The 23318-nt window shown below is 37.1% G+C and overlaps 1 protein-coding gene across 1 annotated transcript; it reads left to right on the top strand.

The window, feature by feature from the left end:
• Positions 1 to 3866: 3866 nt before the first annotated feature.
• Positions 3867 to 17750, top strand: LOC127618965 (transcription elongation factor A protein 2-like). Its single transcript, XM_052091671.1, has 10 exons — positions 3867 to 4046; positions 4779 to 4841; positions 6641 to 6746; positions 7257 to 7347; positions 8057 to 8193; positions 10983 to 11039; positions 11339 to 11493; positions 11708 to 11854; positions 16636 to 16707; positions 17140 to 17750. Exons 1-10 carry the CDS (start codon positions 3978 to 3980, stop codon positions 17146 to 17148), a joined length of 906 nt encoding a protein of 301 aa, XP_051947631.1. The 5' UTR covers positions 3867 to 3977; the 3' UTR covers positions 17149 to 17750.
• Positions 17751 to 23318: the final 5568 nt, after the last annotated feature.

Raw genomic sequence — 23318 nt, 5'->3', positions numbered from 1 at the left:
CTGACAGAATGATCTGTTTAAACTCAACACACATGATATTGCCTGCATGAGATGTCATGTCACTCTCTCTCTCTCTCTCTCTCTCTCTCTCTCTCTCTCTCTCTCTCTCTATTACAAAAAATTCAGCCCTGTTCCCCTGTGTGCAATAGACAGAGCGAAACAAATGTACACTGTATGAAAAGGAGTCTAGGAAGAAGTGTATTACTTGCATGTCAATGTCCAAGGAAGTACATAAACATACATTTACTATATTATTTCCATGGTGTAGGCTGCTCAAATAAGGTATATTTGAAGTTAAATGATAAAACCACATCAGTTACATTGATAATATACTCTTATCTTTGTATGTTCGAAAATGAAATGAACTTCAAAAAATGAAAACACTTGAATTTATTTCTTAAAGGGATAGTTTACACAAAAACAAAAATGATGTCATGTTGTTCCAAACCTTAATGACTTTCTTTCTTTGCATCAAACACAAAGGGAAATATTATGCAGAATGTTAACATCAGTCACCATCAGTGTTGGGTAAGTTACTCAAAGAAAGAATTCCACTACAAATTACTGTTTATTTCTCTGAAATTTTTATAAGATTACACCACTTATTACTTTATAGAAAAAAGTAATTTCATTACTAATGACTTTACTTTTAACCTACTCTAAATCTTGTTTCGCAGAAGAGAAAAATTCTGCTTAACAAATTCTAATTAATGTCTATTTATTTGTCACATGTTAGGGGGGACACACTCTCCAGCAGTCATAGAAACGCAAATATACATACATATTAAATTCAAGTTTAAATCTGTATTACATTATTATTATTATTTAGAAATACGTCCAACCTAAATAATGTACTTAAAAGTAATTAACCTCCATACAATGAATGTGAATAACGTTTGACTTCTTTAACAGCAAGACAGAATTTTTAGAGCATCTTGTTTGATTGGCAAAAATGTACTTGTTGAGAAATATAAAACAAATGTTTATAATAATAGTCAAAATTGTTAAAATAATGTTGTTGATAACAGCTGCTTAAAGAGATAGTTCACCCAAAAATGAAAACTCTTTCATCATTTCCTCTCTCTCATGTCATCCGAGATGTGTATAACTTTCTTTCTTCTCCTGAACACAAACAAAGATTTTTAGGAGAATGTCTCAGCTCTGTAGGTTCATACAATTCAAGTGAATGGTGGCCAGAACTTTGAAGGTTCAAAAAGCACATATAGGCAGAATAAAAGTAATCCATAACACTCAAATGGTTAAATCTGCATCTTCAGAAGCGATATGATAGGTGTGGGTGAGTGCTTTTTTACTATACATTTTCATTCCAGCCCATTAGGTGGCGATATGCACAAATAATGTGAATCGCCAAAAACAAAAGAATGTGAAAGTGGAGATTTATTGTAAAAAAAAAAAAGTACTTATATATTGATCAGTTTCTCATCCTCATCATATTGCTCAATTTGTATGCTTTTGGGATATTCAAAGTTCTGGCAACCATTCACATTCACTTAAGAAAAAACTTGAAATTGTAAAAAAAACTTTTACAATTTACAATTTTAAAAAATGTTAGTATGTAAATTCCCATTTAAAATCAGTTTGACACAATGTCTTTTAATAATAGATTAATGTAGGACCACAGCCTCACACTGATAAACAGAGTGAAATAAATCACATCATACACACTTATGTCAATCAGCACAATTTTGAACCAGACTAAAAGTCTAAACTATAGTAAGAATGGCAACGCCTCTATAAAGGGAATGTATGGCAGGAACAGGGAATGTTTAGCGAGCCGTCCGGGCTGACTCAGCCTGGTCCAGTTATAATCAGAGATGACCTCAGCAAGGTATTGAAGATGGAGTTTCCTGCCTGAGTGAGTGAGACCTGAGCTGGCCATTTAGGGGACTTTCCCCCCTTCCTAATGCATTCACTTATGGCTGAGGTGGGGTTTCCTAAGAACAAGCCATGCTGTCACCCTCACTCACATGTACGAGCTTCACTTCCTGCATGTGCAGATGCTGTGTGTATTTGGGGGTCTGTTTACGGGTCAATTAGGGGTCATATATTCTCAGAGATGATTGGATAATTTAGCACATCACTGTTGTCTGCATGTCACGTGACATGATTGAATCTGAATCAAACGGATGAGCATTAAATAATATATGAAGGACAAAATTCTGCATACTATGCACAGCAGTCCAAAGAATACGGGAGTGTAGTATTTCTTGTATTTGTATACAGTTTTTCTTGTCTTACATTACATTTTTGTCTGTCAAAAGTCTGTCAAAACAAGTATTGTAAACTCACTGATAAAGAAAAACAAATATACTCACCTTGAACCATACTCAAAAATGTACAGAAGAATAAGTTCAGGATTTTGATCATTTGGAACCAATCTGATAGAAACAAATTAGAACCTTTAAGAATCAAATGAGCTATTTAAATTGAAAATAGATTATTCTTATTATGAATCATGTACTTTTAGTTCATATTCCTTTTAGATTATATGAATAGGAGCATTTCTTCCTATGTTTACTTGTATACTTCATTGTCATTCAATAAGCCTTTACTATGTGTTGAACGCGATAAATATATTAACACTCTTTAAGGTGTGTTACAATGATGCCCTCTACTGATTGATCCAGTAAAACACCTCACAACAAAATGCTGCCAAATAATCTCAGCATCAGTATCTGCCAACTGTCTGTCCCCATTTAGCAGTTTCATAGAGTGAACAGATTGATGTTTGACTGTCGTTATCTCCACATGTAGGCCTATGCCTTACATTTACTTTACATTTACTAAGTGAAAGGGAATTCAAATCATTAGCTAAACATATGTGGTTGATATTAAATCGTTTTTCCCTTATAGGGATGAAACTGATCCAGAAAAGTTTTATATCTTTGGGATGTCATAATTTTTCTATCACTAAACATGGTGAGGAGAAATATTAAAGGTAAACAAAATGCTTAGTTGGAATATTGCAAAACTTGATCTAAAACAGCTGGAAGGCTAGTTGTGGCTTTTGCATTCAGGGTGATTAAAATTGTTAATATTTTCCTGCCAAAATATGTATTATGATACATTGCAGACTGTGAGCTGCTGCTGTATGTCATTTTTACCAATATTTACCCAAAATAAAAAAGGTATTATTATTGCTATAAACCACTGTCACAATTTTAGCATTGTGTTTTTCCTGAGGGTTAAAGGAAAAGTCCATCTAAAGATGAAAAATAAAAAATTTAAATCAAATTAATAATTTCTTAATTAAACTTAATTTCTTAAGTTAATTTCTCATAATTAACTTTCTTTCCTATGTGGAACAAAAAATATACTGGTGAATCTTCATGCAGGTCTTCTACACACAATTCGATTAAGGCTGTTAAAGCTTAAATATGTCATTTCTGCGCCACCAGCGCCACCAAACGGAATTGCAAAAATGTTATATTTTTTCAAACCAGTTTTCTGAATAAACTCGTCAGCCATTGATCAAACAAAGATATCGTCCTGCCCCCGACTCACGCCATTGATTGAGTAACGCTATTGGGGCGGGTCTAAGCAGGTCACTCAAAACAAAAAATACTTTTTATAGCGCCACAGAGACACAGTGTTTACAGTTTTAGAGAAAATGTACCTATGAATGGATTACTTTCAGTTGCCTCTGCATATTAAGCTGGGATAGAAGAAAGTGATTTTACACCTAAAAAGTAGGCACTTTTTTTTTTTTTTTTTACATACTTCAGCTTTAAGCTCCAAAATGACAGAAAATGTTTTGTTAACATTTCATGTGTCCCGCCTCTGCGGTGGGACACATGAACTTCACTTCCCATAATGCCGTGCTTCACAACAGTCCAGAGTGTACAGAAAGGCAGTGGATTCTCTCTCACACTGCCTGTGAAAGAGACAGACGCGTTTTCACGCATAAATGGAGGCTCGATCTTAGGGCTCAACCAAACAGCCCTAAAGCCCAGAACATGGTGAAGGACCAAGAAGTGGAGCGCATTGCTAAGAAGCTGGACAAAATGGTGCATAAGAAAAACACAGTAAGTGTGATGCTATATCCTATAACATCGGGGGGGGAAACAGCTAGTAGGGAAATGCAACACTCCGTTATGGAGGAAAATTCCAGAAATGAATGCATGCATGTGTTAATTTGTCATGCACTAAAACACAAATCGCCATCTGTTGCCTAGAAATCGTATGTGCACCAATGCACTGCTGTCCCATCAGTAAAATGCAACATGTAATGTAAACAGATATGTTTGGGTGATAACATCAAAAGTGACTTTATTCCTGTAACTCTTTTATGGCAGATCGTTTAATGACAGCTTAAGACTTATTTCACGCTTTTAAATATTGATGTATTACTACTTAGGAGCGCGAGGCCGATTTATTTTTATTTTTTTATCCACACGCAGTTCTTTTCATTAAACAATCATGAGTTGTAGTAACTCGACATCATTATCGCCTGTTTCATGCAGACGGGCAACCTGCTTGGCTGCACAATCACATGTGACTTTTGCTCTCGTGTTTGAAGCGTTTGTGTGCTGTGATGATGAGCTAGCAGCTGGTTATTCTCCAAATTTCTCCAGCGCTAACAAAAGACTCTTTTATCTAACACTTTGCACGAGTCAGTCCCTGTTTTGTACCCAAAACACAACATTCAGGTGCAATTAGGCTGTATTTTTCCTCTCAACCGAACCTAATGTTTAGCAGTGCATTTGATAAGTTGTTTGCCTGTGACCTTTTTCTAATTAAAGTGTTTTAATCTTTAGGATGGTGCCATTGACCTGCTTCAGGAGCTGAAGAACATGAAAATGTCTTTGGAGACCCTACAGGTAGCTCAGTTGGACTGGACACTGGTTCTGCTGGCTGAGCGTGTGTTGAATTGCATAATAGTTTTTGTTTTTATTTTCATTTTCGAGACCACAGGTTGGCACTCACAGCATTAAACATGCAATATAGTGAGGGAATGTGACCAATGGAGCATACTGCTGTTTAAAATTGAATTGCATACTGTTTCCCATACTTTTGAAAATAGAAGCCTGTATGCATTGGACACTATGCAATAAGCCAAATTCTAATATTCCATTCCGAGCATAGACAGTGTCTTACTTGAGATGTGTTCATGTGGAGACATCAAAATGGAAATGTGCTCCGACTGAAATGGTGTAATCAGTGGGCCTGATGGAAAGCATCATAACTGACATTTACGACAAATCGTTGTTTCTTGCCTGGGCATAACAGTATCACTGATGCACCACTGCTTATGCTACTGTGCTATGAGGTGTGATGGAAAACCCATATGAAAGATTCTCTGTCAATCTTTCCCTTTTAATAAGTCATAGTCTGGCTCAAAATTGATTTCTGACTGTATCTAGATGGCTCGTTTAGCAGATATTTTTTCTTTGGAAAATTAGAATGCACAGACATTTATTTCAAATGCTTTGTGTACATTTATTCATAATAACTGTGTTATTTACATTGACATGTGATGTGTCTGTATTGATATTGTAGTTGGGTGGATTCAGTCATTATGGGTGGAGAAGATGGACAAACAGACAGTCTTTCTTGATACCTGAGGGGAATTTCAGACACAATAGAACAGAAGAAAAAGTAATACATGTAGAGCAAGACAGGACATATCCCAGAGATCAATGCCTGAGCATATTCAACATGAGTAAATGGTTTAAAAAATCTGTCAAGCACTGGAGATCATTAAGAATTGGGCTGCATACAGTAAATAAAATAAAATAGGTGAACTTCTGAACTTCCTAATTTCTTCCCCTCCCTTTATTCATGTATTGTGATAATTTTTAGTGCAGAAGAGTGAATAGTTAGTGAAGTCAGTGCTTAGTTGTCGGGTTGCTCTGGGGATAGTGTACTGGTGCAAATCCATTACAATTGTGTCTGACATTGCAGTTTCATGCTCATAGTTCGTCTAAGGTAGGGCTGCACGTTAATGACGAAAATCACAATTGACAATTATGCTTGTTGTAAATGCGATTATTCATTTAGATTAAAATACTTTTTGTGGGGAAACTGCTTTCCATATTCTTTATGTAGGCTACATGTCCAAAAAAAGCTGAGAATTGTTCCTGAATTGCTTTATTGCATAAAAAAATAAGTTTTTTCACATTTAGTTTGTTTTGAATAAATTATACACCGAAAGTGTATATACAATACTATAAAATACAGTACAATACTAGAATACTAGGTTGTTGTTTCTGAGATGCTGATATCCTAATTTAAACAGATTTTCTGATCATCTAATATTGTATTCATGCACACAATGGACCAAAAACGTTTGTAAATAAAAATATTGACACAACAGATGCTGCAATAGATTAGACATTACAACAGATCTAAATTACCCTTTTTTGTAATTTACCCTTTTTTACAATTTCTTGATTGCAACAGCTGTCATTTTAATATTGATAATTTTTTCGATTAACTGTACAGCCCTAGTCGATGGGCTTTGCCTTCAGACAGTATCATGGGAAAAGTTTGTCCAATTTGTGTCATAAGTCGCATTTTTCCGATGGTAAATTCAGAATTATTGTGTGAGTAGTGCAGTGTAGCACTTATTTGTAATGAATATGTTTTATCCCTTGTTCCCATCCTCTGTACGGTGCAGTCCACACGGATCGGGATGTCTGTAAACGCCGTGCGGAAACAGAGTTCTGATGAGGAGGTGCAAATTCTGGCAAAATCACTCATCAAGGCCTGGAAGAAATTACTGGGTACAGTTCGTACATTCCCATTTGCAATAGGATAGCTTAAAAAAACCTAATAATTTTATTGTTTATTCCTTAATATTGAATGGTGAAGAATCGTATAAATGTTGTATTATAAAAGACAAGGCAGCTGTTTCTGTTCCTGCCATTATTGACTTTAGGGTGTTATGAGTGGACTTTATGATAGTGAATTTATCCCTGTATTTCTGCATGAATATGAAGTGAAAGTGGAATTAGGAATAAACCGGTACCGTTTTTTAAAACTGATTACGAGTACTGATACTTACTTTTTGCTACTCGCCAATACAGATACCTGTATTGTAGTAATGCCGTCATTTCCAAGTATAGTAAAATTATAACCATATATTGGGTATAATGATGTGTAACGCTGCTGCTTGGAGGTGGAGAATTGTATCGAGTACATGAGTGAAGAATCAGATCCTATACCAAACCAGTAGTGAAAAGGAGTATGTGCTGGAGTGATAAAGCTGGACTTAAATGTTCTTGTTTCTATAGATGGTGCTGAGGGTAAGTCAGAGGACAAGAAGAAAGTAGGATCTCCTCTCCAGTCTTCCTCTAAAGACTGCCCTGGATCCAGTGACACCAGGTTTGTGGGATCTAACCATTGATATATATGTTACAAAAACAGTGGCTAATTGTTTAATTAAAAACAATTCCGGGTTGAATACAAATTTAGCTTAATCAACAGCATTTGAGATATAAAGGTGATTACCACAAAAAAAATTATAATAATTTTAACTCATCCCTCCCTTGTTTGAAAAAAGCAGAAATATTGGTTACAGTGAGGCACTGACAATGGAATTGAATGGGGCCAATTTTTTTGAGGGTTTTAAGGCAGAAATCTGAACTTGTAATTTTATTGCATTAATTCTTCTGTTAACACTTGTGTATTATTTGAAATGTAAAGTTGTTAAAATAGTCATTTTTGCGATTGTTTTAGGGCTTACGGCATTACGTCTTCACGGCAACAGTTATATCCAATTTTACAACTTTACGCAGAAAAGGTTAGTAAGTGACTTTATCACACTAAAATCATGTTAACGTGCATGTTGTTTAGTCTTGGGGCTATAATTTTGAAACGGTAAGGATTTAACATTTATGAGTTTCCCCCATTCACTTTCATATTAAGTGCTTCACTGTAATCCAGATTTTTTCTTAAAGAAAAAAAAAAAGGGACAAATTAAAATTAGTTTTTGGGGTAATCAACATTATGCCACAAATGCTGTTGATTAAGCTTAACTTTTTTTGAACCCAGTATACTCCTTTAAATAGTTGTTATTTTTGTTGTTGTCTAGTAACAAACCGGAGATACCAAAAACTCCCACCACCCCTGTAACCCCCAAATTGACCACCTTCCCACCTGCACCCATCACAACTGATAGCGTGCGTACTAAATGCAGAGAGCTGCTGGTGTCAGCCCTACAGACTGATGGTAAGCATTGAGCAGATTTAAAGTTAGAAAAGAAAATAGAAAATGGTAATAATACACCGCTCAGCCACAGCATTAAAACCAACTGCCTAATATTGTGTAGGGCCCCCTTGTGCCACCAAATCAGCGCTAACCCACTATTCTTGCTATTGATATTCTTCTCACCACTATTTTACAGACCGTTTATCTGAGTTACCATAGACTGGCACCAACAATCATGCCAGGGTCCAAATCACGGAGATCACATTTTTTCCCAATTTTGATGGTTGATGTGAATTAATTGATTAACAGAAGCTCCTGACCCGTATCTGCATTATTTTATGCACTGCACATCTGCCACACAATTGGCTGATTAGATAATCGCATGGATGATTGTTGATGCCAGATGGGCTGGTTTGAGTATTTCTGAAACTGCTGATCTCCTGGGATTTTCACACACAACAGTCTCTAGAGTTTACTCAGAATGGTGCCAAAAACATCAAGTGAGCTGCAGTTCTTTGGATGGAAACGCCTTGTTGTTGAGAGAGGTCAACAGATAATGACCAGACTGGTTCAAACTGACAAAGTCTACGGTAACTCAGATAACCGATCAGTACAATTGTGGGGAGAAGAATTTCACCTCATAATGATATTCTGAGATGCGGGTTGGTGCTGTTTTGGTGGCACGAGGGGGACCTACACACTATTAGGCAGGTAGTTTTATTGTAGTGGCTGATCAGTGTGTAATATTAATAACATAATAATTAGAAGTGTGCAATCTTTGCACCACCAAAATGATTGTTTTAAAACAGGGTTCCTAACATCACCTTCCTACACTTCAGTACCGCCCCTGTCTGCCATTATTTGCAAAACAATTAAATTCTCCGCAAAACAATTAAATTCTCCACAAAACAGATTACAAGTACGGTGCCTATAGAAAATCATCATACCCCTTAGGAATAGTCACTTTTTTGTCTTACAGCCTGAAACCAAAACCAAGTTTTGTTGTTGTTTTTAAATATTTTCTTTTATTTAAAAATGTTGCCTTACAATATTCAAGTAACGAAAAAAAAAAAGCCAAAAGGTTCCAAAAAAGTTGAAAAACTAGAATAACATTGTTCGAAAAGTGATCATACCCTTGGATTAAATACTTGGTAGAGGAACCTTTTGCTTAAATGACAGCCATCAGTCTCTACAACCTTCACACACCCAGATTGGGAGATGTATGCCCATTCATCCTTGCAGAATTGAATGAATTCAGTGATCGGTGATTGATTGCTCATTCCATCCACTGGTTTTCTATTGGATTTAGATCAGGGCTCTGACTTGGTCTCTCAAGGACTTTGACCTACCTATCCTGAACCCACTGTGTGATTTTTGGTGGTGTGTATAGGGTCATCATTATGCTGAAAGGTAAAACACCTGCCCATCTTCAGTTGTCGAGCATAGGGCCACAAAGATTCCCAAAAATGTGGGTGTACATGGGAGCATCCTTTTTCCTTTCAATCCTGAGCAATTTCCCAGTCCCAGCTGAAGAGAAACACCCCCATAACATGATGTTGCCACCACCATGCATCACTATAGGTATTGTATGTTCTGGGTGGTGTGCTGTTTGGTTTTCTCCAAAATTTCACTTGGTAGTTCATTTTACGATCTCATCTGACTAAAATAAAACCTTTTTCCTTTGTGGCATCTGAATCCTCCAAGTGTTTTTTGCAAATGAGACTTGGTGTGGCACTTTTTCAGAAGAGGCTTCTTTCTTGCCACCCTGCCATACAGGCCAGCTTTGTGTAAAGCTTGGGAGATTGTTGTCATATGCACAGGCCAATCTCATCCTTAAGGGCTTGTAAATCCTTCAAAGTTGCCTTTGACCTCTTGATAGCTTCCCTGAACAATATACTCCTGGCACAGTCATCTAGTTTGGAGAATGGCCCGATCTAGGCATGGTTTTGGTGGTTTCATGCATTTTCCACTTCTAAATAACGGTACTCACAGGGATAGAAACCTTTGAAATCTTTTTGTATCCACAATTTTATCCCGGAGCCCTTTTGAAAGCACCTTTCCAACCATTGTGAATTCTTGAATTCATTACCATGCACTACAAGTAATGGAATCCTCATGGAGCAGCCGGTTTTATTCTTACATAATCAAAACCACTACAATTGATGTCAGGTGGGGTCAATTAGCCAGGTATGTGATTTTTTTTTTTTTTTTTAAATGTTTTTATGTTTTATTACCTTCTTTGTGTTGTATTGTTTGTGCACTGGAAGCTTCTGTCACCAAGAAAAAAAAAATCCAAGCATACTTGGCAATAAAGCTCTTTCTGATTCTGAAATGCGAGTGGTTTCACCTGAGCAGGTTGTAATGGTTACTCTTTAGGGGTCTGATCTTTTTTACATGTTATTTTCACTTTGATGTAGAAGGTTATAATGTGTACATACAGCTGGAAAAGATTATATTGAATGTATTTACATTGCCAGGGTGTAATGTGACAAATAAGGATTTTTACATGGTATGATGACTTTTTAAAGGCACTTTAGTCCCACCCAAATGCATGCTATTTGTTAAGCTTTAAGTTGACATGCGAGACTGCTGAAATAAACAGAGCACTATTTGTATAGCACCAGTGTTTACACACTTCAGTAAAGTCGACCTACAGTAGGAAGGGCTTACTTGCAGTTGTCTGCATATTATAACTAAAATGAGAAAGTATAACATGAAAACATTTTACACAGTTTATACTGAATAGGTTGGATTTTCCTTTCTTTATTTGTACTCTTTTGAAGGAAATTACCCTCTTGTGTATTTTTCAGGTGATTTTCAAACAATCGGTGCAGACTGTGAACACTTGGCAGCACAGATTGAAGATTATATCCTTCTCATCACCAAATACTACATTTTGTTAGCTTTGCTTACATTCTGGTGCTGAACTAAATTAAACCTGATCTTGTGCTCTGTAACATCGTGCCTTTCCTTAGTTATTTATACTGTAGTATATTTGTTCTAATCACGTTTGAAGAGTAAGTATGTAGGATTGCAGATTTGTCACTTGGACTGTGTATTTTCTTACCATTCCATTTGTGGTTTAAATGAGAATATACAATGATAAATTTGAGTCTTATTGGTTGAGTCGATGCTTTTACATCCTTGACTGGACTGCATGATACACGTATCTACCAAGAATTCAAGTCCACTGACATGAAGTATAAATCCAGACTGAGGAGTCGCATCTCCAACCTAAAGGACCAGAAAAACCCAGACTTGCGCCGGAACGTTTTGTGCGGCAACATCTCGGCAGACCGCATTTCCAACATGACTGCAGAAGTATGTGGGTTAAGTGGGTCAAAAATAAAACTGTATAAATGCATATTTTGTATAAAATGTATACTTTTTACATGAGAATCATGGCAAAATCACTTTGTAGTTTACAGTATTTTATGATAGTCTGAAATTTGATTGGATTTGGTCAGAGATGTTTAAAGTGGTAGATTCTCTACAAGATGTGAAGTGTGTTTGTGTTAATTGGAATGTGTTGCAGGAGATGGCTAGTGCGGAGCTGAAAGAGATCAGGAAAGCACTGACCAAGGAGTCAATTCGAGAGCACCAGTTGTCTAAAGTGGGTGGCACAGAGACTGACATGTTCATCTGTGGGAAGTGCAAGGGCAAGAACTGTACCTACACTCAGGTACATGCAAGCTCTTATAAAATCTTATCTGCACTAACAGATTTTAATAATCAGTTTAGACATGACTGTTCTATCTATGCCCCTTTTTACAAGATGTAATGTAAGTCTTAGTGTCCTCAGAAAGTGTCTGTGAAGTTTCAGCTGAAGTTTATTATACCATGTTTTAAATGCCTCTTTTTTTTCTTTTTTTTTTTTCTTTTTTTTGGGTGGAATCAAAAACATGCTGTTTTCTTGTGTCTCTTTAAATGCAAATGAGCTGTTACTTCCCACCCCGACATAGCTCTGGTCTCCGTGAATACAATCAGAGACAATGGTAACTTTAGCTGTATTAGCCATGGAATCAGCTGGAAGCACATTCGGAAAGGCAATTTGGAAACATTCACAAAATATAAAGTGCGATACTTACATCTTCAGGATATACAGCTGGAACACGAACTGTTGGTACTGATCCATGCTTGAGAATAAAAAAAATTGAAATTCCTTTATATTGACACATTCACAAAGCAGTCCTGTGTAAAATGATTTGCACAAACATACACACATTTTTGTATGTTTTGGGGGCACATTTCCTTCAAAAGCCAAACTTGTCCACAGCATCTTCAGTGGCTCTGATGCCCGGGAGTACACGAAGACTAATATGTTCACTTTTACAGCCAACAACAGAACACTTATGACGCTTACGAAGCTGAGACATTATTCTACTCACTGTATCTGTTCCAGCATGGGGAAAAAATGGCGGACTGTGTGTAGATCACTCGAGAGGATCTATGATAATAGGGTGGAGTCCGTTACCAGTTGTGGTTGAGGCCTGCTCTAATATGACGTCACTTTAGAGCAGAAATGTAAAACATTCATTTTGACACACAATTTTTTATTAATAGAAATATAAGAAAGAAGAGTGGGAGGACTTTTGTAGGGTGGTAATTTACACACACTGCCAACACCCATTTATGTACAAACTTCATGTAAAAGTGAATTTTGCATAAAATATTATAATGGATGTAATGTTATAAAGTGGGTATGTTTGGTCATAGAGGACTAGATCTGCTACACTGCTGCAGTTGAGTATGTAAGTCATGCTACTTCTGCTGCTGTTGAACAATTGGAGCTGCATACAGTCCCCTTGAAGCAGATCTAGACAAGTGTTGCTGAGGTGGAGGATGGTTTCAGAGGAAAATCACTTGTAGCATGCTGCATTGAAAGTGGTGTATCTGCAAAAAAACTAAGGCAATTTAAATGATAGACAAAGAGAGAGTACGCAAGTGAATTGTCTAACAGATTACAATGGACCTATCAGATGCACCATGCAAGCTGATTGGCTTAAAAACTACATGTCAAGGACATATTAGCTTGGACAATGGAGTGTGTCAGCTTACTGGCATGCAAATTACATGTGCAAAGTAGCTGTCAGCATGCACAATGTAGAGTTTCATGACTGAACCTAATATCATTTATGGAAGTGTTTATGCTTGCCATCATTATAAAAAACATTTTTTTTTTGTATTTTAGTGTGAGACAGCAATTATTTACACATACAGTGGGCCCAAAAACTTTTTGGCACTTAAATGGCACATACAATGTATGAATTATTAGCATTATATGCAAAATATCAAACCAAGTGGCATCTGCAAACAATAGATGCTTTTCACAACTGCCTTTTCTGAGCCATTTTTACAATTACTTTAAAGCAACTAGGGTCAAGGTGAGTTTTAGTGAATGTATGAAGTATGTTCCCTTCAATTCTATGGACATGTGCCAATAACATATAACAACCAGAAAGTGTCCAAATACTTTTTTTATTTTTTTCTTTTTTTTTTTTTTATTTTGAACAGTATAGAGTCTACATTATTTAAATAAACTCAGCAAAAAATAAACATCCTCTTTCTTTCAACTGCTTTTATGTTCAGCAAACATAACGTGTAAATATTTGTATGAACATAAAAAAGATTCAACAAATTTCACAGACGTGTGACTAATAGAAATGGATTAATGTGTCCCTGAACAAAGGGGGTTCAAAATCAAAAGCAACAGTCAGTATCTGGTGGGGCCACCAGCTGCATTCAGTACTGCAGTGCATCTCCTCCTCATGGACTGCACCAGATTTGCCAGTTCTTGTTGTGAGATGTTATCCCACTCTTCCACCAAGGCACTTGAAAGTTCCCAGACATTTCTGGGAGGTAATGGCCCTAGTCCTCACCCTCTGATCCAACAGGTCCCAGATGTGCTCAATGGGATTGAGATCCGGGCTCTTTGCTGGCCATGGCAGAACACTGACATTCCTTTCTTGCAGGAAATCATGCACAGAACGAGCAGTATGGCTGGTGGCATTGTCATGCTGGAGGGTCATGTCAGGATGAACCTGCAGGAAGGGTACCACATGAGGGAGGAGTATGTCTCCCCTATAAGACACAGCATTGAGATTGCCTGCAATGACAACAAGCTCAGTCCGATGATGCTGGGACACATCGCCCCAGACCATGACGGACCCTCCACCTACAAATCGATCCCGCTCCAGAGTACAGGCCTCATTCCTTCGATGCTAAATGCGAGTCCGACCATCACCCCTGGTGAGACAAAACCTCGACTTGTCAGTGAAGAGCACTTTTTGCCAGTCCTGTCTGGTCCAGAGAATGTGGGTTTGTGCCCATAGGTGACAATGTTGCCAGAAAGGACCTGCCTTACAACAGGCCTACAAGCCCTCAGTCCAGCCTCTCTCAGCCTATTGTGGACAGTCTGAGCACTGATGGAGGGATTGTGCATTCCTGGTGTATCTTGGGCAGTTGTTGTTGCCATCCTGTACCTGTCCCGCAGGTGTGATATTTGGATGTACCGATCATGTTCAGGTGTTGTTACACGTAGTCTGACACTGAGGAAGATCAGCTGTCCTTCCTACAGTCTCCCTGTAGCACTGTCTTAGGCAACTCGCAGTATGGATATTGCAACTTATAACCCTGGTCACATCTGCAGTTCTCATGCCTCCGTGTGGCATGCCTAAGACATGTTCACGGAGATGAGGTGTTTTTCTGAGTCAGTAGGTCTCTATAGTGTCGTACGTTTTTATAACTGTGACCTTAAAATGTAGAAAACATTTCCTGTCTTACGTCAGTTAGGATACTACTTTATTTTAAGGTTGTGACATGTCAGAATAATAGTAGAGATAATTTGATATTTCAGCTTTTATTTCTTTAATCACATTCCAAGTGGGTCACAAGTTTACACACTTTGTTAGTATTTGGTAGCATTGCCATTAAATTGTGAAACTTTGAGTAGCCTTCCACAAGCTTCTCACAATAAGTTGCTGGAATTTTGGCCCATTCCCTCCAGACAGAACTGGTGTAACTGAGTCAGGTTTGTAGGCCTCCTTGCTCGCACATGTCTTTTCAGTTCTGCCCACAACTTTTCTATTGGATTGAGGTTAGGGCTTTGTGATGGCCACTCCAATACCCTGACTTTGTTGTGCTTAAGCCATTTTGCCAAAACTTTGGAGGTATGCTTGGGGTCATTGTCCATTTTGAAGACCAGTTTTTGACTTTAACTTCCTGACTGATGTCTTGTGATGTTGCTTCAATATATCCACATAATTTCCTTTCCTCATGATGCCATCTATTTTGTGAAGTGCACAAGTCCCTCCAGCAGCAAAGCACCCTCACAACATGATGCTGCCACCCCATTCTTCACAGTTTTGATTGTGATATTCAGCTTGCAACCTCACCCTTTTTCCTCCAAACATAACAATAGTCATTATGCCAAACAGTTAAATGTTTGTTTCATCAGACCAGAGGACATTTTTCCAAAAAGTAAGATCTTTGTTCCCATGTGCACTTGCAAACTGTAGTCTGGCTTTTTTATGGCCGTTTTGTAGCGGTGGATTCTTCCTTGCTGAGCAGCCTTTCAGGTTATGACGATATAGGTCTCGTTTTACTGTGGATATAGATACTTGTCTACCTGTTTCATCCAGTATCTTTACAAGTTCCCTTTCTGTGTTCTGGGATTGATTTGCATTTTTCGTACCAAACTACATTCATCTCTAGGAGACTGAATGCGTCTCCTTGAGCGGTATGATGGCTGCATGGTCCCATGGTGTTTATACTTGTGTACTATTGTTTGTACAGATAAACATGGTACCTTCAGGCATTTGGAAATTGCTACCAAGAATGAACCAGACTCATAATTTTTTTTCTGATGTCTTGGCATGTTTTTTTTATTTTTATTTTCCCATGACGTCATGCAAAGAGGCACTGAGTTTGAAGGTAGGCCTTAAAATACATCCACAGATACACCTCCAGTAGACTCCAATTAGCCTTGCCTAAAGGCTTGACATAATTTTCTGGAATTTTGCAAGCTGCATAAAGGCACTGATAACTTGGTGTATGTTAACTACTGACCCATTGTAATTGTGATTGTAGTCAATTGAATGTGAAACAATTTGTCTGTAAACAATTGTTGGAAAAAGTACTCATGTCATGCACAAAGTAGGTGTCCTAAACAACTTGCCAAAACTATAGTTTGCTAATATGAAATCTGTGCAGTGGTTAAGTCTTTCTTTAGAATAAATGCCGCTTGGTTTATAGTTTATTTAATGCAGTGACATTCATACATTTTAAAGTGTTTTAAATTTTTATAGTGGATTAAATTTTTTTACCCCATACTCTAATTGTGCTCAGTACAAATTTTGCCCAAGTCCTGAACACACTTGTGTCATAACCATGACTGTCTGGAGGGTGAAATGGAGTTTGAAACGAGCAGGAATGTTGTGTTTGTAATGCACAATCTCTCTGCAGGTCCAGACACGCAGCGCTGATGAACCTATGACCACCTTTGTGCTGTGCAACGAGTGTGGAAACCGTTGGAAGGTAAGATTTCTTTCACATACCTACCAGCAAAAAAGCCATTGGTTGACTTCAGTAATTGCAGGGTTACAGACAACCTTCGTTAGGAATCTCAAATCCATTATATGACCGTGATACATGTACATTGTGTCTTCATGCCATAATGAAGCCACACGGGGGCAATATTTACTTACTGTACTTGAACATCAGAGGAGTTTATTAGAAAAGTTTACCAGCATGACAGACTGTACTGCAAAAAAATTAGTAAATAATTGTTGTACATTGAGCTAAATCTCATTATAATTGTTAGCATTGGTTTAATTAGTTGGTTTTAAACAGCTTCTCGGGTAAATGTATTTTGGTTTGGAGACAAAACAAGTTTCTTAAAGAGAACTTTGCTAGTTGTTAAGAAATGTTGCTTGATTTATTTTTGTTGTTTCTCCTTTTTCTGCATAGTTTTGTTAAAGACTCAATTGACCAGGATTCTTCATATTAAGAGATGACCTGAAATCATGGTGTAAGAAAGTACTTTTGTTTTTTTCTTTTGAGGAAAAAAAAGTCAGACTTTTTATATACATTAATTTTCATAGCTTTGCAATGTATAATGTAGTGTTGCTACTTCAAAAAGCAGTTTCTGTAATTTTTTTTTCTTTTTTACTTGTGTTATATCTTTGCCTTTCATACACTGCAGATAACTTAGTAAGTCAGCTCGCTTGTTCTTGCTTTTGCCTTTGATATAGCGCTTGTGCCTTTAAATTGCTATATGAGTGCTGAGTTATTGCTGAAAGAATTTTTACACATCCATACTGATTTTCTTTGAACATGTGCTTTCATATATGTATATGTGGTTGATGCATTTCGCAGGTGATTTATTTAACCAAATTGTGATGGGTTGGTTGAATTGCCAGAGTTTAAACAGTCTTAAAGGATTTATAGATAGTCTTTGATAGGTGTTATATTTCTTCCTTTAGACAGTTAGATAAGGAAAAATAACAATGTGGTACATAATTGAAGGTTCATATGTATTATATGAATATCTGGACTGTTTTGTCTCAGTAAATTTGAAACAAACAAAAAATTGTGGTTTGAGTTTTTTACCTTGTGTAATAGAATTGTAAAATCAATAGATGGGACAATTGCTAGTTTAAAAGTATATTCCAGGTTCAATGCAAGTTAAGCTCAATCGACAGCATTTGTGGCATAGTATTGAATACAACAAAAAATTTATTTTGATTTGTCCCTCCTTTTCTTAATAAAGCAAAACAAATCTGTGTTCCAGTGAGGCATTTAAAATGAAAGTTCATCTGGCCAATCTGTAAGTGTTAAAATACTCACCATTTAAAAAAATATAGCCACAAGACAAACAATATGTGTGGTAACAGATTTTAGTGTGATACAATCGCAAATGAACCTTTTCTGTTTAAAGTTATAGCCAATTTTACAATTTCATGTCAAAAAACACTAAATGACTAAAGATTATGATTTAAACAACTTTACAGGTCAGTTTTAACAGAAGAATTAATGTAAGTGCCTTTCTAAAATTATAAGCTTCCCATTTCTGCCTTTTTAAACCCTCCAAAAATTGGCCCAAATCACATCCATTGTACAGCAAACGCGTTACTGCAACTTTGACTTTATACTGCCAAAAAGTTTGTGGACACCATATGTGCTTCATGAACATTTGATTTCAAAACCTTTGGCATCAATTTCCCCCATTGCTGTAACAGGTTCCACTCTTTTGGGAAGGCTTTCCACTATACTGTATGTAGTAACATGGCTGCAAGGATTTGCTCTCATTCAGAAACAAGGCTATCAGTGATGTCAGGAACTGCTGTTGGTTGATGGGGCCTGACTTACCAGTTGCTGTTCCAATTCACCTCAAAAGTGATCAGTGGGGTTCAGGTATGGGCTTTGTGCAGGCCAGTACATTTCTTTATAGACCTCACTTAGTTCACAGGGGCATTTTCATGCTGGAACAGAAAAGAGCTATCCCCAAACAGTTGCCACAAATTTGGAAGCACACAATGCCCAAACCAAAAATGTAATGTTATGCAGAGTGTCAGTCTCAGTCATACAAGTGAATGATGACTGAGTGTAAAATTTTGTAACTGTAAAAAAAACAAAAAGGTTACATGGTTTAGAATCACTCGGGTATGAATAAAAGACATTTTAATGGCCACATTTGCCATTTCTTTGTGTTTCACATGTTTTCCACTAGAGGGAGCAATAAGCCAATCAGCCAATTGTCACTCACCTCACTTATGTAAGAGAACTCCTAGGGGACAACTGTGTTTTAGTTACATAATTTGAGTTAATTGTTAGCTAAACATAATATGGTGTTGTACTGCTACCCCACAAGAGCTGATGTTTGACCCCCCCTTTTTTTTTTCTTCCATGGAGCAATTACGCAGAACTGGACATATCTTCTGTTTCATAACCTCATATTCCAAAGCTAAACTTAATCAAATCTGAGAATAGATCTGACCCTTTTTGACTCGCGTACGACACAGGTGCTAAAATGTGTCAGGCTTTTGCCTGAGCAGTAATTTGCTCTGAGCTGTCACAACATTACTTAATTGTGGCCCAAAAATAAATGCTGTCAAATCTGGTTTTGGATTTAGGACACCACTGCAGGCATTCTTGGATGCTCCTAAAGAACACCACCTTTGAGTTCAGCACCCACCAGATCATTGAGAAATAAAGGGCTTTGAACCTATGATGGATTGAAGAGAATATGGTGGGAATCTCCCAAACAACTGTCTCCAAGACTTCATAGAGTTAGTTAAGAGGACAAAACAGCCCCCAGTCATTGGGGAAATAAAGGGTCACTAAGCAAAGTGTTTTGATCTGGTGATTTCAAATGATTGACTGGGTTATTTATAAATGTTCCAGGACCTTCAAAGGAATAAACCACTGAGCTAAGACCCTCAGGTAAAGAAGAAAGTCAAGGAGGATTGTTGTAATATTTTTTTTTTTTTTTTTTTTTTAGTGGTTGATACATCACTGAAAAATACCCACAGGTCAACTGAGATGAGATAGCCATCTAAAATGTAATTTTCACTATAACTGTATAACTTTTTTCACTATATTAATACTAAATATATACCTTAGTTCTTGGTAATCTTGTTTAGTCTGTCCCATTGCAGCATTGTCTGGCCAAGACTGGAAGAGACAGACATGACTCATGATAAATAAACAAGTTTATTTTGTAGGAAAGAAGTTCAACCAAAAATAAAAATTATGTTGTTTATGATTTTTTGCAGGGGTTTTCAAAGTCTTAAACAATAAACCCCTCCCCCACTAGATAGCCTACGATAAATATTAAAAAATATATATATTTCTTGCACTAACAACAGCAGTACATTCTGGCCACTTATTTGAAGTTTTATCAGGCATTGTCCTCTAGTGTTGTATGATCAAAATACATAATATTTCAAGCATTGGAGCATTTCACCAGTATTATCAATAAACTTACATTAAGTTTGAAAGACTAATTTGGCAATGCATCATTCAATGGTGCAATATTAATGGCTATAAATGTTAATATAATTTTTTTTTTATTCATATTATTGCCACATTTGTATTAAAAATAAGTTTTTCCTAATGACCATAGGAATAATGAACTGATTTTAGCCTATATTTGTGATAAACACACATGAGCACATGAATACATGAAGACACGTCGACCCGATATAATGTTACATTCGTTATAATGGACACATTGTGATTTTGTGTTTGTGCTGCCACATGAGTTCTGGAAAATCTTTTATGCTTCTAGATTAACTTGTGCAGTTGTTTTCCACTGAGGTGAAAGTCGTAAGAAGACTTAAGTCGCAACAGATGTTCTTAATTGACGGTTTATATGTCATTTGATATGCTCACATCTCTTACATCGTTAGAGAGCATCAGAATATCATTCTTTCAAAGCAAATTTAAACATGTATTATACTGCAGTTCCTAAAAAAAGTTTCTGGCCAAATGGCATGGCCCATCATTTTTCCTCTGTCAGAAACGCTCGGTTTTGGTGCTGCTTCTCCTTAAAGACCTGACAGTAAACACCCACTGTTATGATTGGCTCTCTGCTCTTGACTGACCTGGTCTCTCTTTGCCATCTCACTGCTCATCATTACTGGGCAGGCTACGGAAGTGATAAGGTGAAGTATGTGTTGCTGTGGAGGTGGACAGATGCAAATGTCTACCACAGCGTGACATCACAATGTGGAGGAAGTAGAGAACGAGTCGTGTTGGCAGCTTGGTTTCAACAAATGCTCTTTTTGCAGTGGAGGAAGTTTTGAGTTCTGAAACTTACAGTATGTTTTTATAGTACAATGACCTCTTAAATGTCAAAAGATCAAGGAAAATGTTAAATATTTTGTCAGCCAATTTGATTTTTCATGTCATGAACCCTTTATGATATTCATTTTCATAAATCTTCACAATACATTTTATTGTATCTTTTGGTTTTACGTGGTGAATTTATCACCATTTTATGCACCTCCCCTGACATGCTCTGGCACCCTCCAGTTTGAAAACTGCAGCTTTAGTTAATATGGCAGACTGTCTTTTCAAGGCTTTGTTTCCAGATGAACCGAATATGTGCGCTCTTCTGGAAATTGCATAAAGCCAGCCAATCAGATTAAAATGGCAATTTTCAACCAGTTCTTGCCATTGTTCTGTACAATATGCATCTTGAGAATGACTTTCTTAAATGTATTGGTCTAATAAGGGGTCTGTTGTGATCTCTTTTGTTGTGATATCACTCAGACTGTTTCTGTTAATAATATCTGCCCAGGTAAGGGGTCACTCAGCCTTTATCACTGCAACCATCTACCTCCAAATTCTTGTTGGAATGGCAACATCAACTGAGCCTCTTGTTCGATTCTAGGAATGTGTGTGAAGGGGGGATGGGAGAAAAGTCTCTCTGTTAGTGGTATTTTTATCTCACATTTTTTGCCATTTGTTTTTTTTCCTTCATACATTCAAACTTTATGCAACACAGATGTTGTAACAGTGGTTGTCAGATGCTAATACACAGAGCTTTGCTAATGTACAGTGTTCACTGTTCACGGCGTAGAACCGCCTGACTGGTGCCGTGTTTGTTTTGGCAATATGGAGTATTTCCATCCAAGTTCTCAGCGATGGCATTGAGAATGATAAAACTGGAGACAATCCCTCAGGGTTTCCCTGTTGAAAGGTTGGTCAACTCAATCCTAGTAGTCCTATCTGAAGTGGTCTTGGCCCAGGATGTTTATGACTTAACAAAAAATAAATTCAGTTTTTTTAACTGTAGTACAAGTGTGGTAAATTGGACGCAGTATTACTGAAATACTGGAAACTACAGAATTGATGCGTCCAAATAACACACTTGTACTGCAATACAGGAAACTGCAGGAATACTGCATCCAAATTACAACACTTGTACCTCAGTTCTACTGTTGTTCTCTAGAACTGTACTATGAACTCCCACACTTAATATATTTGCTGTACTACCCTAAATAATTAAAAAGTTTGACCTGACCAATGACTGCAAATACAATTCAGGTTATTATCAATCAGCAATTTATTGACATTCAAATGTTTAAAATGTTTTAACCGCTTTTAAAGACGTGCCTGGCCATTAAACATTCACTAGCAAATATAAAAGCATAAAATAAACATGAAAAAATGGCAATGTTAAAGGTATCCATTTTCACAAAATATCAGAGCAAGTGTCATGAACATGTGATGCAGTACATGCAGCACACAGTACAGTACATTACCTCTAAAGTGCAGTACTGTAATGTATAGAACAATAGCAATGTTAATTGCATGATTAAATATTTAGAAAATGCTGACATATGACTTATATATATATATATATATATATATATATATATATATATATATATTTATTTTCCTGTCAAAATGCATTTAGTACTTAAAAAGAAAAGAAAACAGGGGGTCTGGGTAGCTCAATGAGTATTGATGCTGACTACCACCCCTGGAGTCGTGAGTTCAAATCCAGGGTGTGCTGAGTGACTCCAGCCAGGTCTCCTAAGCAACCAAATTGGCCCGGTTGCTAGGGAGGGTAGAGTCACATGGGGTAACCTCCTAGTGGTCGCGATTAGTGGTTCTCACTATCAATGGGGAATGTAGTAAGTTGTGCATGGATCACGGAGAGTAGCATGAGCCTCTGCATGCTGGGAGTCTCTGTGGTGTCATGCACAACAAGGCACATGATAAGATGCACTGATTGATTGTCTCAGAAGCGTATGCAACTGAGGCTTGTCCTCCACCACCTGGATTGTGAGAGTAACTGTGCCACCATGAGGACCTACTAAGTAGTAGGAGTTGGGCATACCAAAGTGGGAGAAAAGGGGATTACATTTTATAAATATATATGCAACAATGTTTTATTAATATTTTCCAAACAAAGCCTTTCACAGTATTAAGATAAAAAAGTACTAAAATAGTAACATTATAGTAGCATTAAAGGTTTCCAAATGTCTAATTGGAAGGTTGACTGATTGAAAGAATTAGACCCTCATTCTCCAAAACATTAATCATCTGACAGGGTGTGGTGGTCCACTTTGCTACTGCAGATGTGAAGTCACTCGCATTCAAATGATTCACGCTGCTTTGAACTCCACATGAAA

Source organism: Xyrauchen texanus, chromosome 25 (assembly GCF_025860055.1).
Source record: "Xyrauchen texanus isolate HMW12.3.18 chromosome 25, RBS_HiC_50CHRs, whole genome shotgun sequence".
In the NCBI taxonomy this organism is placed as follows: Eukaryota; Metazoa; Chordata; class Actinopteri; order Cypriniformes; family Catostomidae; genus Xyrauchen; species Xyrauchen texanus.
Note: the sequence above shows the minus strand (reverse complement) of the source record. Positions and strands in the feature narration are given on the sequence as shown.